General features: G+C 39.8%; 1 protein-coding gene across 3 annotated transcripts in view; it reads left to right on the forward strand.

The window, feature by feature from the left end:
• IQGAP2 (IQ motif containing GTPase activating protein 2) overlaps window positions 1–22,001 on the forward strand; it is a 511,872-nt gene that overhangs the window by 409,534 nt on the left and 80,337 nt on the right. For all 3 annotated transcript variants that reach the window (XM_033929310.1, XM_033929312.1, XM_033929311.1), the window contains 4 exons: window positions 8,400–8,471; window positions 15,019–15,088; window positions 17,966–18,174; window positions 21,445–21,594. In XM_033929310.1, the coding sequence (XP_033785201.1) occupies window positions 8,400–8,471; window positions 15,019–15,088; window positions 17,966–18,174; window positions 21,445–21,594 (501 nt within the window). The remainder of the gene's footprint in view (window positions 1–8,399; window positions 8,472–15,018; window positions 15,089–17,965; window positions 18,175–21,444; window positions 21,595–22,001) is intronic.

The following is a 22,001-nucleotide window of genomic DNA, read 5'->3' on the forward strand; positions in this document are numbered from 1 at the left end:
GATATTTGATAGCCTGCTCCTACAGATTATCCCAAAACATATTATAGGAGCATAATTTCCTTTCTTTCAATGCAACATTAAACACACACATTCATAGGAGCCTGGAAAAAGTAATAAGTATTGTTTGGCACCATCATTTGTAAATGTTTGTGCCTCTGCAGTACATAAACATGAAAAATATAAACCAACACCCTTCTCCCACTACCTACCCACTCTTTTTCTGTCAATTTTTCTATGAAAATTGTTTGTTTTAAAGCTGTTGTGTATAAACTGCATAAAACAAAGTGTGGCTTTTTAGGTTCCCAAATTACTGGAATTCTTCACTCTAAGGATAATAATTTGTTATATACGTTTACTTTAAAAATTAAAGTCACCGTGCATACTATTCTAACTTTCGGGATTCGAAGTGTTAACAACTTAAACAAAAAAGAAAAATAACTGTAAAGCTAACTACTCGTTATAAATGAAATAACATTTATGTCAAAAACCTCTTGGTTGTCTCTCTATTTACCCACTCCTGCACAGACGCTTCAGTTTTGCTTCAATTTCTCCACAACTTATTATTCACTCAGAAGGTCATCCTACATAAGACAAACAAGATTTTGAACTTCAAGTCAGGCTGAAAAAAACATTAAAAAGCCCAAACATTTTAAAAACAAGTAAATATCCCATACATCTAAAGCGGACAAAACAGAAGCTTCTGGAAGAAGATCTTCGAGTCAGTCAGAGCCCCAATAGAGAAAGCAGGCCAGCCTGACCTCAAAGGCGGGATAATGAAACCCAACCTACCGGCCGGCTAGAATAAAGCGTTTAAACTGACACCTGCACAAGGAAAAAAAATGCCGTAGTATGTATCGGCACCACAATGGCTTGTCGAAGCTGATCTGATTAGAAAACCCCTAATTGAAACAGCACATTCCCGCATCACCTTCCTCTCCCTCAATTAAAGCTCTTTTCCCCGCGCAGATCCGAACTGGGAGCCCCGGCAGCAATAGGAAAGCCAGTGCACTGGAACCCACGAGAGCCGGTAGGGATGGGTCTCGTCTACCTGCAGTCTTTTCTGACCTGAGCTGAGGCATGTGCGGCAGAAGCGTGGGCAGCGTCGTCCGGGAGTTTCCTTTTCAGAGGGCAGCATTTCTCACAAACTGCCGGTGGCTGCTCCGAAGTTTTCTCTCTGCCGTAACTTCCTGTTTCCAACAAGGCAGATCGCTGGAGAGGAAAAGCTTCGGGCAGCCGCCGGCAGTTTGTAAGAACGGCTGCCGTGTTGGGCCCCTCTGAAAAGGAAAATTTACCGGTAGCTTTTTAATAAAGCACTTTGGACCACAGGGCCCCCTGGATCTGTGGGGCCCAGGGCAGCTGCCATGTTTGCTCCCTATAACGTCGGCCCTGGGGGCCCCCATGACAATGTTGGACCCTAGGTACGTGCCTCTTAGGCCTATCCTTTAATCCGGCCTTGGGTATGCCTCAAGGCTTAGTTCTTGGGCCTGGGTTTTTTGTTGGAGGTTTTTTAAAAAAAAAAATTTGTAAGTGATGTTGCTGAAGGGCTGTTGGGTAAGATTTGCCTCTTTGCAGAAAGGGTGGTAGATGCGTGGAATAGACTCCCAGTAAAGGTGATAAAGAGGAGGAAATAGTGGATGCTGTGGATGGGCAGACTGCATGGACCATTTGGCTTTTATCTGCTATCATATTTCTGTTTCTTTTCAGTTGAAAATGTCATCTGGGGTAAGAGAATCAAAATTGCTTCAGATTTGTTTGGCTTTGCAAGGGTCTGTGATTTTAGGATCTGGTTGATGCACTGGGATTATAGTGTTTTGAAGGTTATTTATATCAGTTTGTACTCCCTTGATCTTGTTTAACAAAAAGTCAGCTAATTTCTGTATATTTGATTGTGAACTTATGTCAGCAATGCCTGGGGCAGGGAGTGTGGTGGTGGAGCAAATTAGTTGAAATTAGTTGCTTGATGTTGAAGGTTTTGTTTTCAATTTCCAAGAAGTAGTATGTTTTCATAGCTTCATTTATGTGGTGTTTGTATGTTTTTGGCTGATTTCCATAAAAGTCTGTGGGCATGAGTGACAATTCTACCTTTGTCTTTTTAAGTGACAGCATGCTTAAAAATAGATTGTGAGTCCACTAGGACAGATAAGGAAAATGCTTGAAGTGCCTATATGTAAATCGCTTTGAATGTGGTTGTATAACTACAAAAAGGCGGTATACAAGTCCCAATTCCTCTCCCCTATCCCTTTTCTGTCTTTAGGTTTCTCTGTGTACTAAGGCATGAGTCTACATACTCTGATACTGCAAAGACATGTGGAGGCAATGGCATCTAGTGATTGTAGAATTATTCTATCCCAGTTCTCTAGTTTTTCTGTGTCGTAGGTAAGTGATCATCCCAATTGTTCAGATACTTTGATCCAGAGTTGGGTGGGATCTATTTTTCCTCTGCTTAAGATTTTTTTGTTTAGTTGGTTTGTTGATTTTGCTTCCCATATAGAGGGAAAGATTAAATGATAGTAGGGAAATGTGTTGGGTTGGTTGCTATAAAGTCAATGGTGTGACCTCTCTCACGAGTTAGACCTGAGAGCATAAGTTCCAGATGGCTGTTTGACAGGAATTTTTTGAAGTCCTGGACTATTAGATTGTCATAAGATTCCAGAAGAATGTTTGTCTCCTAGGATGATTCTAGTAAATTGGCATGACATCCTTGATATTACTTCTTGTAGTTTAGGGTAAATTTGGGACATGATTTTGGAGGGCGGTATATCAGCAGTAGATCAATAGTGCTAGTGTAATTGTCATTTTCAGCTTGTAGTTTACAAACCTTGTATTCTAAAACTGGTAATGTAGCAGAATCAATTATGTGAAAGAAACTTTTGTAAATTGATGCAAGTCCACCCCCTTGTTTGTCTGATCTGGGTGAGTGAAGAATGCTGTATCCAGTGAGGCAGAGGTGAAAGAGTTCTAGGCTGCATGTCTCTTTAAGCCATGTTTCAGATGATAAGGTGAGACCTACCTCTCCAGTGGAGATTAGTTCATTTGGCAATAGTAACTTGTTATTTACAGATCTTGTATTGATATATATGCATCAAGCAGAAGTGGTTAAACTGTCCTATGTCGATATGAGATAGTGATAGGTAGTAAGTTTGAGTATTTCCTGTTAGTGGGTGTCATTTTCTGGTTTTTGGGTTTTTTGTTTGTTTTTTTACCATAGATGATTGTTATCTGGTTGTTGAGGGTGTTTGAATTGTCAGTAGATCTCTGATCTGTAGGTATGATGTTTTTTCTTGCTTTGGATTTCCTATAGGTTGAGTTACGTGTCGGGAAAGTGCTGTGAGATATTTGGTGATCATCTCCTAGATTTAGCAGATCTAGGAGTGTTAAACATAACATGTAAAGCCAGTTCACAGTTGTTAAGGTTTTTATTTATGGAAGGGATGATTGTTGATATATTGAACTGAGAGGATGTAGGGAAAAGACATTCTTAGATTGTTAGACGTTATTACCATATATGTTTAAATTTGTTTTATTATTTCCGATAAACAACAAACATAAAATACAAGTCATAACATAGTGCATTACACTGATAAATGATCCCCCCTCCCATTCCCCCCCCCCAGGGAACAGCCACTGTTAAACTTGCCTGAATAGGTTCACTCCAATAATCTAGCTTTCGCTACGGGAGACAAAGTTAAACAAAAAGGTCTCCAGCATCGAAGATATTGAACCCCTTTCTTAGAATGTATGTCTAGAACATCTTGTCTTTCATAACCAGCCCAATAAATCATCTGAGTCCGCCATTGCGAAACAGAAGGCGTGTGCGGGGACAACCAGCATTGTAAAATAGTCTTTATGCCCACCAGAATAGCTCTTTGTACAAATGCATTCACCCCTGGTGTAACCGGGTCCAAGGAGAATTTCAATGTAAAGAGAAAAGTCGACGTCCGTGTCCAGGAGCAATTCCATAGAGACTGTATTGTACGTCCTATACGCCGCCAGTAGGCTTGAATACCGGGGCATAGCAGAAACATGTGTCCAAGAGTTGCTCTGGCAGCCGCACATCTGGGGCACCTTGCTGAAGCACTGATGTGGGCTTGATGTGCTCTTATGGGTGCCATATAGGCACGAACCAAGAATTTATAATATCGTTCCCTCTCTACTGCTGCTACCAGGATACGTGATCTCAATGTAAAGCCCCTCTTTATCATGGACTCTGTAATTGTGGTTTGTAGGTCCAAAGACCAGGATTCAGCCAAGGCTCTGTAGTCCAGGTCTCCAGCCAGCCCCTGCAAATAGCGATGGTAAACACTGAGTGGGGTGGGGTCTTGAGCTGTTAAGCAGAGGGCCTCAGATAACGTGTCTTGAACTATGTCCAACAAAGCCTGTCTAGGTAAGGAATTCACATAGTGAGACAATTGCCCATAACACAGCCAGTCACTAGCAGAAAGGATTTTAGTATCTAATAGTTTCTGAAATGAATAGAGGGGTTATTACCATATATATACTTTAACATAGTTTTTAGTTTTTAATATACATTATTGTCTATATATAAGGTATTTAATGAGAATTGAGAAGCTTCTGGTTTGTTAATTCAAGTGTCAAGGTACTATGAGCATAGCTAAATATTAGTTAAACATAGAAGTTCATACTTTAAGAAAGTTAGTGTAATTAAGATCTTGTATAACCTGATTGGTCTGGTAGTTTCCCTGGGAGTCTGTTTTTTGGGTTGTATAATTGTGAGGTTTGCTTGAGGCCTGTATGAAGATAGTCATTGTGCTGGAATGAGTTGGGGAATGAAAGAAACGATAATTATTTGGTTTACTTAATAACCTAATAGACTTATTAGGACCATGCTAGAAGCACACGAAGAGCTACACAAAGGGCCCTTATGCAGGGGCCACCAGCAGGAGAGGCCTGCCTGGGCATCAACCCATTAAACAGGGCTGGAGATCCTGATGATGATGATGTTGATGTTGGTAGGCGGGGCCTAGCTCCAACATTGGCTGATTCCGGTGAGGTAAGGAGAGACTGGATGGAACTTCCTCCTTACCCTCCTGGAGCCTTGGAAATGAGGTGGTCATTTTTTAGTGTCAGCCCTTTAAACAGGGCTGGGGATCTTGCTGATGACAGATGGGCAGGGCCTAGCTCAGATGCTGACTGATTCCAGTGGGGTAAGGAAAGACTGTATGGAGCTTCCTCCTTACCCTTCTGGAGCCTTGGAGAGATTCATCTAAATCAGACTCTACTGACATAACATTGTATACATATATACTGTAGCCAGATGTAGTGTTCTTGGACTTTAGCAAAGCTTTTGACAGTGCTGCATAGGTGATTGATAAATAAACTTGAGTGTATTCGGTATGGGCCCTAAAATAGCAAACTGGATTAAAATCTGCTTAAGTGGAAGGAGACCAAGGGTAGTGTTAAATGGAGTTTGCTCGGAGGAAAAGGTTGTTAGTGGAGTGCAGCAGGGATATGTCCTTGGGCCGACTCTTTTTAACATCTTTGTGAGTGATTTTGTGGAAAGACTGTCTGGCAAAATTTGTCTTTTTTGCGGATGATACCAAGGTCTGTAATAGGGTAAATAAACCAGAAGGTGTGGATAATATGAGGCAGGATCTGGTGAAGCTTGAAGAATGGTCTGGTAACTGGTAATTAAGATTTAATGCTAAAAAATGCAAGGTCATGCACTTGGGCTACAAAAATCCAGGAGAGCGGTATAGGAGGTGAAGTACTTCTGTGTACAGAAGAAAACTGGGACTTGGGGAGTGATTGTGTCTAATCTTAGGGTGGCAAAACAGGTAGAAAAGGCAATGATCAAAGCCAGGAAGATGCTTGGGTGCATAAGAAGAGGAATAGCCATTAGGAAAAAAGAGGTGATAATGCCATTGTATAATTCTCTCGTGAGACCTTATTTAGAATACTGTGTACAATTTTGGAGACCGCACCTTAAAAAAAAAAAAAAAATAGGATGGAGTCAGTCTAGAGGGCTGCTATAAAATTGGTTAGTTGTCTTTGTCATAAATCGTATGGGGACAGACTTAGAGACCTTAATAGTATATACTCTGGAATAAAGATGGGAGAGAGGGGGATATGGTAGAGAAGTTTAAATATCTCTGTAGCATTCATGTTCAGGAGATGAGTCTTTTTCAAAGAAAGGAAAACTTTGGAAGTAGAGGACATTGGATGAAGTTAAGAGGTGATAGGCTCAGGAATAATCTAAGGAAATACTTCTTTACAGAAAGAGTGGTAGATGCTTGGCATAGTCTTCCGGTAGAGGTTGTGGAAACAGACTCAAAGACTGTATCTGAATTTAAGAAAAGCATATGGGGTCTCAGCGAGAAAAGGAGATAATGGATGCTGTTTGATGGGTAGACTGGATTGGCCATTTGACCTTTATCTGCCAACATGTTTCTATATAAGTAATCCTTGCTATTTCTGCAGTCTAATTTGAATAGAATTAGTAGCTGAATATGCTAATATCCATATAAATTCTAACCCTATCACCAGAAAACATGCCCAAGATATTTGGATATATTTTGTCTTTATATTAACTCTTATGTTCCTTATCATGACTACTAGACCAGTCCAGAACCAATGAGTTTTGTCCATCATCTAGCATGGTATTTCTCAACTCTGTCCTGGAGTACCCCCCTTGTCAGTCTGGTTTTTAGGATATCCAGAATGAATATGCATGAAAGGCATTTGTATATAATGAAGGCAGTGTATGCAGATCAAGTTTTTATTCATATTCATTGTGGATATCTTGAAAACCTGACTGACAAGGGGGGTACTCCAGGACCATGTTGAGAAACACTGATCTAACACATGGGAAACAGAGGCCCAAAAAATTTGGGCTCTGTTTGCTATACAGTACCATATAGATAGAGTCCTTCATTATTCCTATGTCTCCAGTAGATGCTTGATTGACATATCATGCAAGTGTTCTGTTCCTGGCTCACTGAAAAAAATAGGGTTTTAGTTGAGCTGGGGAATATCTTAAGAGTTTCAAGGTTTCTCTTTGGAGTTTGATTGAAGTGATACCTAGAGGAGTTTGAGGTTTTTCTGTCACTAGAGGCCTCAAAATTTGGGGTTAGCTGCCCCTCTTCTCCCCCCCCCCCCAAAAAAAAAAAGGGGGACAAGGAAGATAAATTTTTAAATGGCTTCTTACTCGAGCATTTCATCTGAAAATTAAGGTAGCAGTGCTGATGGAGTTATCTGTCTGGGTGCAGCCTTTTTTGTAGAGTGGTAAATTGTAATTCTTTGTTTACCTGCTTGTACCAGGAGCCATTCACAGCTGACTTGTAAAGTACCAGTGTGGTGTTCAGGTCTGTCATGATGGATGTGCAGTTAGTGTGGAAACATTGCTGTTGATACAGCATAGAGTCAGCTTCTGAGTGAGTGAAAAGATGTTCATGCTGTGCATCCCTTCAGGATGATGTGGCCTATGTCATAGTCTTATAGCAACTGATTCTGACAGTGATGGTATGTTGGCTGGGAGCTACCATTCAGCTTCAGAAGCTTCTTTCTCTTCTGTTAACAGCCACTTGCTTCCTTTATTCTCAGTGCCACATTTCTTTGCCTGAGAGTGCAAGAATGGCAGCTATTTTATAGTAGATCCACTGTTATCTCCTCTTATCCAAGTCAGATTTGAGATCAGATTGAGAGGTTCCTCAGCTGCTCATCCAGCAGCCTACTTTCAATGGAGCTTTGATGCATCCCATTAGTTCTGGACTGGTCTGATAGTGACAATAAGGAAGGTGAAATTTGGTCTTGCCCAGCTAATTTCCTTTACTTGAGTCCTACTAGACCAGTCCAGGATCCCTCCCTCATCTGTGCTGCTGTTATTGTTGGTTCCTGTCTATACAAAGTTTTGTAATATAGTTTGTTCCAGAGGTTTGGGCATTAATTTTTTATTTTTTAATCCCTTTTTTTGAAAGAACTGATTCTTAGTTGCTTTAAAATTGCTTTCCTATTTAGTACCAAAGGTCTCTATCTACTCTGTGCCCCTATGTAGAGCAGTGCTCAAATTTGATTGTCTCTATCTCCCATTTACTGGTTGATGGACATTTGGACTAATCTGGTAGGACTTAAGAAAAGGAAATTAGAAGGTAAAACCATATTTCACTGTATAGTCAAAATTCAACTTAATGTCTGCCAATATTTAAAGTAAATGGTTAGTCAATACTCAATGCTGAGAGCATAAGTGGTTCTGAATATTGCCTCCAATATTTTTATAGCTCTATGTATCAAGTTTTATAATTTGTTTAATAAGGTACCATACAAGCTAACAATTTTTTTAAATTTGAGGGAACCTTTATGCAAATGTATTTTATTTATTTTTAAGACACTGAAGACTGGCCCCTTGCTGCATGAATTTTTGTCCATTTATATATTTGTCTTAGATTCAATCATGGGTCAAAATGTGGTTAGCAAGAAAGAAATATCGGGCAAGACTACAATATTTCAAGGATCATGTAAGTATACTTACTTTTTCAGATAATTGTGAGTGAATGTTTAATTATTAGTGAGCGCATTGCTGTTTGCAAGAAGTTAGTATTCTGTGAATGGTACAATTGGAAATAAACAAGATTATGGGACTTAATGGGGTACATCCAGGAATTTAAGAAAGCAAAGGAGGTGCTGATTTTACCACTTAACAGCTTTATTTGACTTCTCAATTAAAACAGGAGAGGTTCCCAGACACTAGAGAAGAGCAGATGCTGTACAGTACATCTCTACAATGGTGGAAACAGGGAGAGAAGCAGAAAACTTGGGACTGGTGCAATGATATTAAATGCAGTAAACAAAAAGCCTCTGTGTCTGTCCCATGCTTTCTTGAGTTCAAATACCATACAACATTTTTTTAAAATACCAAAAAACCTACTACTACTGAACTCCTAAATTTAAGCCCTAAGTTAAGCTTCTAACTTTGAGCCCTATTTTCAGCCAAACGAATGAGTGTTCCATTAGGGTTGTCCAGAAAAACCTAACCAGCACCAATTTTTGTTTTTGTTTTATTTAGGCACCCAAGCTCAGTTAAAAAAAATGCTGTTTAAATAATGTTTTTAACAGAGTTTGCAGTACCTAAAAAGTTGGTGCCAGAATCATGCCTCCATAAGCGCTTTAGGCCATCTAACGCCACTGGAAGTCTCTTTATTAGTCTGTAAGCTTTCCAAAGGGGCCGTGTGTGTGATCGGCGACTGCGTGCCTTACCTCCCTTAAGTTTCTTTACACCGCGAAGGTAAGGGGGAGGGAGGAAGATTCTCGGGCCGTTGAAGGGCAGTGTGGTGATGAGAGGGAAGGGTGGATGCTATGGGGACGGGGCGGCAAAAGGGACGGCAGGGTCGGGGCGGTGAAGGGGACGGGGCAGTAAAGGGGATGGTGGTCCCCGTATGGGGACAGATTTTTTTCCCTGTGTCATTCTTTAGGGACATGCACCTTCTGATTTTCACTGGCCGCTGCATTCCAGAAAAGTGAGAGGACATAACTGAGCTCTGAGCCTGGACAAGTACCTAGAAAAGTTATTTGTGATTTTTCCTTATTCGCGGGCAGGCTCTGCCCCTAACTACCACGAATACGGAGGGAGGAGTGTATAACTCTTGCTTTCTGAGAGAAGTAACTGAATCAAATCATTGGTCTTCATTTGCCCTGCTGAAGATATTAGCATTGAACTCATCATCCTTTTGGTTTCTGTGCTTGTGCAAGTATTGGTTTTCATTTCTCACTTAGAAATCTGATCTTGGAGCTTACTGGAGGGTTTGCAGTGTCGATGGGTGAAAGGTGATCACTGCATTGTTTGGAGGCATTTTCTGGGTGAATCAGAGTTGGAAATGGATACTCTTGAGTAAACATTTCTTTTTGGAATGACTTACTGTAGGTCGCTGAAAGGGTATTGTACTTAAATAAAAGTATAACTACCTTTCTCAGGTAAGGGTCAAGCAGGTTACTTCTCGCAAATTTTATAATTATGTAGAAAGGTCAGAGCTGGGACCAGTTTGCACTGGAAGATCAGTGGGCAGTGGCGCCCTCTACCCCACCCCTCCCTGCCGCACGTGTGCCCCCTTCCTTTTCCCCTGTACCTTTTTAACTTCTCTGGCATGAGCAGCATGCCCACATCGGTGTCAGCTCGTCCTTTGACATCACTTCCTAGCCGTGGGTCCCAGAAGTGACATCAGAGAGAGCACCGATGTCGACGCAGGCAGCAACCTCGCACCAAGGAAGTAAAAAAGGTTTGGGGGAAGGCAAGGGGCGCACACAGCAAGGAGGAGAGCGGGGAGCGTGGAGAGAAGGAGGGGTGCCGCGCCCATAGGAAGACCATGCCTGAGGCGGTCCACCCCCCCATTACTACACCACTGCCAGAGGGTACAGTAATCTACTCGGCACACTCCTTTCATTCAATAAGTCAGTCCAGGCCAGAATTCTAAGTTCTAAAACAAAGGGTTTACTTGGATTCTTAAAAAAAATAAAATAAAATAAAAAACCCAGTGTTCAGTATCAACTATATACAGTATAGGCAGAAGTAAATAGCAAACAGTTCAACTATGTACACTCGCTATTAGGATTTCTTTGGAACACTAGACTGTAGGAGATTGGTGAACACTAGACTGGTGAAAGATTTTACAGCTTTACTCTGGATCTTTCCTCCAGAGGAAAGCAACTCTGTAAAAGAAGAATGTGCACTCTGAGGACTTTCTTAAGAGATCATACTCCACAGGTGATCCTTGAGGGGAGGAATGCTGGCCTAGTGCGTAATCCCTCAGTAAGCCTGGTTCTAAGAGAGAGGTTTAGAGGATCTGCATTAAAGATAGTTTTCAGAGCAACCTGTGAACTACTGTCTGCCTTAGGTTGCATTTCAGGGCATATCATCAGATTAGGGCACAGATAGCTGTTGAGGAAAGGTAGAGCTTTTTGATTTATAGACTCTCTAGCCAACCATGAACAGGGCATTACTTTGGTAGGATTTTTCTGCCCTTTCTTTATTTTCTTCCGGGTGTAAGTACTTCTGCACCATAGTATGGCTGGGAAACATCATATCACCAAAGCTGCTGCTCAGGTTACAACTTCTGTCTCTCTGCAGACAGAAAATGTTACCCAGGCAGAGGGAGTAGTTCCATGTACAAGCTGTCTTTAGCTTGAATCTCTCATGAAGGCAGTAAAAGAACTGAGAAAGGAGGTGGCAAGACTGAGAAGTATCCGTGAGAATGAGAGGTACATCAATGAAATGATTCATGAGGCATCAAAGATTTCCAGCAGTGGGGAAGAAGAGGCTGTGCTGAGGAAAGGCAGTTGGACTTAGATTACGGAACAGATTACTGCAAGATTGGTACTGTGACTCCCCCCCGCCTGTGAACTGAAGAACCGGTATACTGTCTTGGAAGTGGAGGAGATGAGAGCATCCCAAGGAGAGGAAGGACCAAAGGTTGAGATCCCAAAAATTATTGAATCCATGACCACTAGGAGGTGTAAGGCAGTGGTAGTTGGCGATTCCCTTCCGAGTACAGAAGCATTCATCTGCAGACCAGACATGTCACGAGAGGTATGCTGTCTGCCTGATGCCAAAATCCAAGATGTTACGGAGAGCTTGCCGAGACTCATCAAGCCTGATGACTTCTATTTAATGCTGCTCATCCACATTGGCACTAACGATACTGCCAGGTACCCCTGCGAATGTGTCAAAAGTGACTGTGGCTCTGGGAGAGAAGGTGAAACATTCAAGTGAAGGAAGCTATTAGAGCTAAAAGAGAATCCTTCAGAAAGTGGAAGAAGGATCTGACTGAAAATAATTGTAAACAACACAAGGCATGTCAAATCAAATGCAAGGTGCTAATAAGGAAGACTAATAGAGATTTCGAAAAGAAGATTGTGCTGGAAGGAAAAACACACAGTAAAAACATTTCTAGGTATATTAAAAGCAAGAAATTGGGAAGAGAATTGGTTGGACTGCTAGACGACCGAGTGATAAAAGGGGCTCTCAGGGAAGACAAGGACATGAATTCTTTCCCTCGGTCTTCACTGAGGAAGATGTGAGGGAGATACTGGTGTCAGAAATTGAATTCAATTTTGATGAATCAGAGAAATGCGTACAAATCTCCAAAACACTGGATGATGTAATGGATCAATTTGACAAATTGAACAGTAGCAAATCACCTGGACCGCATGGTATACATCCCAGAGTGTTGATAGAATTGAAAAATGAACTTGCAGAACTATTAGTAATTTGTAATTTTTCTTTAAAAACCAGCATAGTATCAGAAGACTGGAGGGTGGCCAACGTGACACCATTTTTTAAAAGGGGTTCCAAAGGTGATCCGGGAAATTATAGACCAGTGAGTCTGACGTCTATACTGTGCAAAATGGTAGAGAATATTATAAAGAACAAAACAACTGCACATATACGTAAGCGTGGATTAATGAGAGAAAGCCAACATGGTTTTAGTCAAGGGAAATCTTGCCTCGCCATTTCTTTGAAGGGGTGAATGAACACGTGGATAAAGGTGAACCGGTTGATATTGTATATTTGGATTTTCAAAAAGCATTTGACAAGTACCTCATGAAAGACTTCTGAGGAAATTAGAAAGTCATGGGATAGGACGTAATGTCCTTTTATGGCTTGAGAACTGGTTGAAAGACAGAAAACAGTGGGTATAAATGGTCAATATTCTCAATGGAGAAGGGTAAATAGTGAGGTTCCACTACTTTAAATATGCAGGTGGAATGGGTAAGTTTCAATCCACATCTAATGCACACCTCCAATTCTTTTATGTTCTTATTGAAAATGAAAATTATTTTCAACCATGAGCATATACATATGAACAGGAGGAATAAACTAACAAATCCATTAAAATATAAGAATGTTGAACAATCGACAGGGAAGGAAGTTGGTTTTTTTTTTAAGCCAGTGAGGTTGTTACCCTTTCTAGACTTCAAACAAGACAAGTTCTGACTTGGGACGGGGATCTGAGGCTTTTTTCCTCCTGTTCATAAGTATATGCTCATGGTTGAAAATAATTTTCAATAAGAACATAAAAGAATTGGAGGGGTGTATTAGATGTAAATAGTAGGGTTCCCCAGGGGTCTGTGCTGAGACCACTGTTTTTTAACATACGTATTTTATCAATGATCTTGAGATGGGAATAACTAGTGAGATAATTAAATTTGCTGATGACACAAAGTTGTTTAAAAGTTATTAAATCGCAAAAGGATTGTGAAAAATTGCAAGAGGACCTTGTGAGACTGGAAGACTAGGTGTCAAAATGGCAGATGACTTTTAATGCAAGCAAGTACAAAGTGATGCATGTGGAAAAGAGAAACCCAAACTATAGCTATGTGATGATGGGTTCTGTTTTAGGAGTCACTGCCCAGGAAAAGGATCTAGATGTCATTGTTGAGCATACGTTGAAACTCTAAGCTCAATGCACAGCGACTTCTAAGAAAGCAAATAGAATGTTGGGAATTATCGGGAAAGGAATGGAAAACAAAGATAAAAATGTTATAATGCCCTTGTATCTCTCTATGGTACGGCCACACCTCAAATACTGTCTGCAGTTCTGGTTGCCATATCTCAAAAAAGATATAGTGGAATTAGAAAAGGTACAGAGGAGGGCGACACAAATGCATATAGTCATGGCAGACAGGATACTTCTTGCCAAGGCCTGGAAGCAATCTATTATGCCCATGATGGCAAATGTTCTAGGCAAAGTACATCATATATACCTGATGCTGAAATTAATTGCATTAAAGTGTAACTGAGTAGCCTTGTTTCAAAACATTTGGCAACCATTCCAAATATGGCAACAAATGCATTGGGGCTAAAGGATTGAATTTGTAGTATGTATGATGGGAGATTTCTTGTTGAGATAACTATTAACTCTAGCCATGCTAACTGTATTTTATGTATGTTTAACTTGTAACCCATTCTGAGCTCTTAGGTGAAAACAAATTAATTAAATAATACATTTGGTGATGTATTAGTGGAAGGAGGGAGGGGTTTAAATGTTGGGAGGGTGAGTAAAATGGGCATAGGGAATTCAGGGTGTAAGTGTAGCCACATGCTGAAGAGTGATGGTATGTGATGTTAAGATGGAGTTGTTTGAGTAATTATTCTTGATGATGATGATGATAGAATGTTAAGTGGGGGAAAATTAAATAAAAATAAATGTTTTCAAGCAACTATATTCCAGGCAGGCATTTGAGGGCCAAGAGAGCATGGTTCCATCCACTGCAATGCTTAGGTTCTTGCTTTTATAGGGTTCTGCAAATTCCCAACAGCTCCCAGAAAGATTGAAAGGATAAAGGTGAATAGGGCAGCTGGGTGTCAGTACTCAAGATAGAAGTCTGAAGGAATGAGACATTTCATAGAAAATATAGAATAAGATGGAAGTTAAGAAACCTAAGGCTCATCTAGCCTGTTCAGATTGCTACCTGTTGCAATACAACAAAACTCAGGCGATCCCTGGCTTTTCTTTTACAACTAAAGATCCTCTCCATGTTCCACAGAGGTTTCACAAATTTAGCTGCCTCCACAGCAACCTTTGAGAAGCTGTTGTGTATATCCACTACCTTTCTGCGAAAGTCTTTCCAGTTGGTACTTCCTTTCAAGTATTTACCATGATGTCTTGCTCTTGAGCAGTGGTTCTCAAACCTGTCCTGAGGTACCACCAGCCAGTTGGATTTTCAGGATATTCCTAATGAGTATGCATAAGGGTTATTTTCATATAATTGAGATAACAAGCATGCTAATCTGTCTCATTCATGTTCATTAGGATTATCCTTAAAACCTGACTGGCTGTTGTTTCCTCAGGACAGGTATGAGAAACACTGTTGTAGAACATCATTCCATAGAAACATGCTTGCTTCTTGTTCTCATAACTTTGAAATAACTGAATGTCTTGTTCTTTTGCCTTCTTTTGGGAAAGCATATTTAAGTCATTAACTCTTATTGTATAAGGCTTTTATTCCATTGGATATATTTCTCATCACAGATGGTCTCTACCTAGTTAATGAGTTTTTGATCATCTACAGAATGAAGAAATTATAAAAATACAAGCGTTTCTCAAAGCGAACAAAGCCCGGGTGGATTATAGGACACTGAGTAAGTAGCCATGAACATGTATTGATTGAGACATATAAACATTCATTTCACTCAGCCTTCATCCTTATAATTTATCTAAAATTTAAGTTTTGCATTTTTTTTTTTATGCATTGCCCTATTTTATTTCCTGAAACACCTAAATGGCAGTCCAAATGCAGTGCTGCTCAAGGACCAGAAGGGAAGAAGAACCCATTAATTACTACTTACAAGTCAGCAGCAGACAATGCATTTGCATCACTACAAATTTTTATATACCCTTATCTCCTTAACGCTGATGTGCATTTGACCACAAAATGTTTTAGGAGCTTTGGTGGCATAAAAATAATTTGCAGGAGAAGTGTTAATTTTTAACATTACAATTAAAATAGTAACCCAGCATTTAAGGTTTTTTTTATCAGCTTTTCAATAGGAACAAACAATTCAGGTTTATTACATTGTAACCATAGATGGCATTTCAAGTTTATTTTAAATTTGATATATATAAAACATCTAAGCACTTTACATTATACTTGACCTTCCAATGTACAATAAAACATTGAAAAGCAAAGTTACAATATTCATAATAGCTAAAAGTGAAAGAACATAATTGGACATAAGTCAGATGCATCTCAGCCCCAAACCAGATCCCTTAGCAATAGGGTGGTCACCGCATAATCAAGATTAAAAGGCTTTTGTGGAAAAAGTCATTTTTAGCCCTGTTTTAGATTTTTGGAGCAGTATCTCCAACCGCAGATAACTTGCAATTCGTTCCATAATCATGAAACTGTTTTTGCAAAAGTTACCTGACAAATGGTGTCCAACCAAATAGATTGGATTGAAGGTACCCCTAAAAGATTTTTTATAAGAAATTATGCAGAGGGATCCAAGATGGCCGACGGTCCCGGACGCTGAGTAGCACGCCGAAGAAGACTGATTTGAAAAGTTTCTTTTGGACTGTTTACTTACTTGAGATGCCGAAGAGGAGAGGCCGCAGCGCCGCTGGAGCCTCGCGGCGTTCAGCGGTCCCCTCTTTCGGCAATATTGAAGACCTCCTGCGTCGGATACAGGATATCCCGGCAGCGTCTGCATCCCCCCCGCTGGAGACGCCTCAGAGAGGCGGAAATGAGGTGATCTCCTTGGGGCTAGAAACTACGCTCAGCCCCGACGCTAGGGCACCTCCCCCACCTCCTCAGGTTACCAGCTCCCCACGAGTGGAGGAGCTCCCGGAAGGAGGTAAGCACCTACCCTCGGAGGCCATGAAGAACAGAGAGGGGAGCGTGGAGATGGACTCCCTGAGTTTTCAGGTGAGTCCAAGAAATACCGAGGATTTGGAAACATCAGAGATTATTTCAGCCCAGCAGAAGGATTGCCAGAATCAGCTGATAACCGGTGAGACTATTCAAATTTTCAATCCTTCATATGTTATTGAAAAACCCAGAGAAGTAACACTGGACTCAATCTGGGATTTAGTTGCTGACCTAGCCAAGTCTGTTAAACCCCAGCTTTTGCAGCTGGAAAATAAAATTACTCTTCAAGAAAATGATATAAAAAATATAAAAGTTGAAATTGAGGAATCTAAGAACTCAATTCTAAATATACAACAGGAGTTAAAAGCATCAAAACAGCTTAATGAAGTAATGGTAAAAGATAACACAAGTTTGCGCAGAAAATTGGAAACTTTGGAGAACTTTTCTCGCAATAATAATCTCCGTTTGATTAACTTTCCTAAGATAGCCTCTGTGACACCTAGAGATATGTTGAAACGTTATTTAGTAGAGATTTTGGGTATTCCAGAGGATACATTACCACCATTTACTCAAGTATATTACTTACCAATGAAAACTACTAAATTACCACTTAAACAACAGGAGGATAGTCAACCACTTGATGTTTCAGCAATCTTGGAACTTTCGGACAGAGAGCTTGCATCTCCGGCAACATTGCTTCTTACGGTGGCCCTTGCACCAGATAAAAACTGGTTGCTTAGATTGTACTTCAGAAATAAAATGAAAGAATTTCTTGGACATAAAATATTAATGTTCCCAGATTTGGCAAGGGAAACTCAGAGAAGAAGGCGAGAATTTCTTTTGATGAAGCCAGGTGTTATATCTCTTGGAGGGACTTTTTTCCTACGACACCCTTGCAAATGTGTAATACAGTACCATATGAAGAAATATGTATTCTTTGAGCCATTCCAGTTGACAGCTTTTCTGGCAGGAACTCGACTGGATGAAGGGAAATCAAGCGAGGTGTATTTGAATAAATGATATCCTTTCTCAGCTAAGGGACTTTGTTTTCCTAATATTTGAATTGATATTTGTTAGTATCTGTTAATATCTCCGCCTTATCCTTCTTGGATCTAATTTAGAGGACTTGAGCTGAATTTAAGCTTAACATTTATTTTTATTTAGTGGATTATTATGTATTTTACCTATGAGTATTATTTTCTTGCTTTTCTTCAACTTTCTGTACAAGTGGATACTTGATTTATAAAATGTAAAATTTGATAAATATAAAATAAAAAAAAAAAAAAAAAAGAAATTATGCAGAGGTATAAGGGATATACTAGAAAGCAATCACTCCATGTTTTCTAGTATATTGTATATTTTCCCTCCATTCCTCTTTTTTGCTATTTGCGTTCTGAGGTATAAGGGATTACATAATACACCAAAAAATATGGTTCTTTTGCCATTTTGACAAAGGCTTACTTATCCTTTGTGAATAAGACCCATGACAATACAGTTTTCATATGTATTCTTGGATAGTATTTCATGGGACTCATGTCAATAAGAGCATTTGCAATTTCATTATGAAAGATATGAAATACTCTGTATGTACTATTTCTGGGTTAAGGCTGAGTGTGCTCTTTAAGGGGCTCACCATGTCTCTCTCTTGCAGTTAGCTCTGAAAATCCACCTTTGAATGTTGTACGTAAATTTGTTCACCTCTTGGACCAAAGTGACCTGGACTTTCAAGAGGAGTTGGAGGTGACGAGGCTGAGAGAGGAGGTCGTCACCAAAATCCGATCTAATCAGCAGCTGGAGAAGGATCTGAACCTGATGGACATTAAGATTGGGCTGCTGGTGAAAAATAGGATCACACTACAGGTGAGAGGCTCCTGGCTCTTGGTCTAGCAGACGCATCACCAGAAAAGTGGTTGTTTTAGCTCTTGTACAGTGCTCAAAACCAGGGATTTGCACAAGAAATTATGTAGTTTAGAGGAAACCTCCCAGGAGGTAGAAAAATGCCTTCATGTGTGAACAAAAACTTGAATAAATGAGTGTAACAGTAGGAGATATATTCCTTGTATCTTTGGGAGGCAGAAACAGGGTTTGGATCCCTCTCTCCTAGTTCCCAATCCAACAGGGATCCACTTTTACAGGTTTGGAATAATGGGAAGGTAAAGATCAACTTTCTACTGCCTCTTGTCTATCCCTCTGAATAAGGAACCAGTGGAGCCAGGAGATACATATCCAAGATCTGGCAGAGGCAGAAAAATTCAATTTTTGTTTGGGAGGGTGAAACAAACCAAGTGTTGTCCCAGACCGCCTTCCCAATCTCCATGGTGGTCAATGCTTTGGGGGCAAAAATAGCTAGAGCCTTGAGTTAGGTGACTGATTTCATTCAACTTCCTATGTCTGATATTTTTACATTATTAAATGTATTTCCCAAGCTATGAACAGTAATCAAGCAGTAACATGCTTGATAAGCTAAAGCCTGCTGTTCAATGGAATTAAACTATTGCCATATGGAGGATAATTTTATAAAACAGCAGCTTTTTTTAACTTTATTTAGTTTTTAATGCCAACAAAAAGTGCAATACAATTTATATACAAATAATGATAATCAGTCAAGCACTTATAATCAATCAGTATCTATACAAAAGATAAAAATTCCCTCCCCCATACTCATTACCACCAGGAATAATACCAAAACAAAAGATATACCCCCCCCCTCCTGCTCCCACCCCCCTGGATGTGTGGGTGAAAAACAACAGAAAATAAAGATAAAGGATAACAAAAGACGTCAATGGACCCCAAACTAATTTGAATATCTTATTACTAAAATGTTCCAACATTTCCTTCCTCGTTGCTGGTAACTCCGACAAAATGTTGTAAATCCGTGTGCAGATCAGATCCTAATTAATTGATGTGAACCGCCTAGAACTCATTGGGTATGGCGGTATACAAGAACATAATAATAATAATAATAATTATGCCCCAGCATGTCAGCATTCATTTTCTCATATTTATAAGTTAAACATAAGCTCGCCCACCAAAAAGGAAAACTAAGGTGATCCCAATTCTTCCAATTGCGAATAATCATTTGCATGACTATCCTGGTTATAATAAGGAAAAGCCGGCATTTATAGCAGCTTTCTGAAAAGTCTAAAAATACCTATTTTAAGCCTATGGGCTCCTTTTACAAAGCCACACTAGTGGGGTTAACGCGCGTGACTTTTCATCACGCGCTAACCCCCGCGCTGGCCAAAAACTACCACCTGTTCAAGAGGAGGCAGTAGCGGCTAGCGTGTCCAGCAGTTTAGCACGCGCTATTACGCTCATTAAACCGCTAGAGCGCCTTTGTAAAAGGAGCCCTATGTGCCTTTAGAAAATAGGGGCCCAGAGCCATCCTTAATTGAAAATTTACATCTGCCTCAAAGGCGTAAATGTGAGCAGCTATAACAAATCTACACCAGTTCTGCCCATACTCTGCCCCTCCCTCCCCCCCCCCCGGGATGCCTATGTGCGGATCATATAAAGTAGATGCAAATTTTTCATAAGCATACTTTTTTTTGTAAGCTTTTTTTTTCTGTATGTGAAACACATGGGGTTGCTTCAATCAAATTATTAGGGTATTTTTGTACTGTATTTTTGAAGTGGAATTTTGCACAATATTTCTCTAAATTTATATTGAATAGCACACACTTTATATGGCTCAATGAATGTAGTGACTGGTTAACAGAAGAGTTTGTCTAGCCACCATCTGAGAATCCATTTCACATTCATGATTTACCTTGGAAGGATTGGCATATAAACTTCTGGTGATTTTTCTGAATTGCTACCACACATTATAGTGTTTTCACAGAATAACATTCCAGCATAAGCACAGATGTATGAGCTTATAACTCCTGTGCTGAAGCAAATTTTTGTGCACAGATCCATGTACACGCGCAACTTTGGGTGGGAGGGAGGGCAGGTTGGAATGTATTTCTCAATTTGAGTGTATTTTTTTAAATATAATTGGGAGGGGGTGATCTATCTATTTGTCATAAATTATAATTGTAAATGTATTTAAGTGCTTTTATAGAGTTATATGACTATTATATCCTGCACTTAATCATGGCTTTAAAATAAATAAAGAAATAAAAAAATAAAATAAAATAAAAATTCAGCACTTTTACCCAGACCAGAAAAAAATCCATGGGGGTCTCTCGTATGCTCATAGTAAAGAGAAGAGACAGGCATGATATCTCACTAAAATGCTGACTGCTAAAGAATGCACTAACCTTTTATGCCTCCTCAGACTTTGTTAAAGCCCCAGTGTTGCACTCAGCATTTTAGTCTTCTATGCACCTCTCTGCATCTGCACTGAATAGCTAATGGCTTCAGTAGCATGGATTTAAATATACTATGCTCTAGTGCCTATGCAAGGCTTTGTGCATGATTAACTCCTGCACAAACCCTATTTCTGCAAAAGGTGCTACAAACTTATCTGCTAAAGCTGAGACAACCAGTGTGCAAAGCCTATTGCTTTTTTTTTTTTTTTTTTGCATCAGATCTGCTATGAGCATTTGTTGCATTGCACTGTTGAAGGTTTGAAAATCAATAAAGAATTTTTTTTTAAAGACCTGCTATGAGCTGTTCGGGATACATTATCCCAACATAGAAAAGAAAACTGAATTTTGCTCCCCATTCTGTATGTGCAATCGCATATGGCCTTTCTGAAACTTAGGTTCACAACAGCCTGTTACAGCAATTATGACAGGAATTGGGTGTGATTAATGCTTGATATGACCAATAGAATATATATTTTATGTCAATATTGTAGATTAGAGGCATGCATTTATTTGTACATTTAAAATACCAATAAAGATAAAGTTTTAAAAAGAAAACAGTAAGAATCATTGGTATGAATGTCAGCATGTGGCACATGCTCCTCCTTGTTCAGGTACTTAGGGCTCCTTTTACAAAGGTGTATTAGTGTTTTTAGTGCACGTGAGCTGAAAAGTTACCACCTGCTTAAAAGAAGGCAGTAGCGGCTAGTGTGCGCTATTCCGCGTGTTAAGGCCCTAACGCACCTTTGTAAAAGGAGCCCTTAGTGTTAGATAATAACATTTTTTAAATTATTTCCCAATATGTGGATTCCCTCTGCAGGATGTGGTATCCCACAGTAAGAAGCTAAACAAGAAAAGCAAAAGTCAGGTAGAAGAAATGGTGATTGGTGAACGGCAGGGCATCAAGGGTCTGAGCAAAGAGAAAAGGAAAAAATTGGAAGCCTACCAACACCTCTTCTATCTTTTACAGGTAAACTACAATATGAGTCGGGTCCTTTATTAGTGTCATATTAGAGTCTTCATTCACTTCCCCCTGCAGATCAGAGTAAGCATTCCAGCTGAAATATATGTTCCTCTTAAAGCACCACTTACCTGTCACCCACAGTACATTAGGTTAGGGGTGTGCATAGCCAAAATATTTGTAGTTCATTTTAAATTAAGATTTCACAGTGTGTGTGTTTTTTTCACACGTTCATGCTTTTTGTGCCCATCATAGGCACAAGAACATTTTTTGACCTGTGTGTGCGTAATCAATCTGTACACACAGTGTGCATGCAAGCAGCTTGCTTACACTTTAAATTGTCGGATACCCATACATACCAAATGTACATCCCTCGGCTCTGCATTGCTCCTAAGCCTGGGTGAAGTCAATTCTAA

This window comes from Geotrypetes seraphini, chromosome 1, assembly GCF_902459505.1.
Source record: "Geotrypetes seraphini chromosome 1, aGeoSer1.1, whole genome shotgun sequence".
NCBI classification, from domain to species: domain Eukaryota; kingdom Metazoa; phylum Chordata; class Amphibia; order Gymnophiona; family Dermophiidae; genus Geotrypetes; species Geotrypetes seraphini.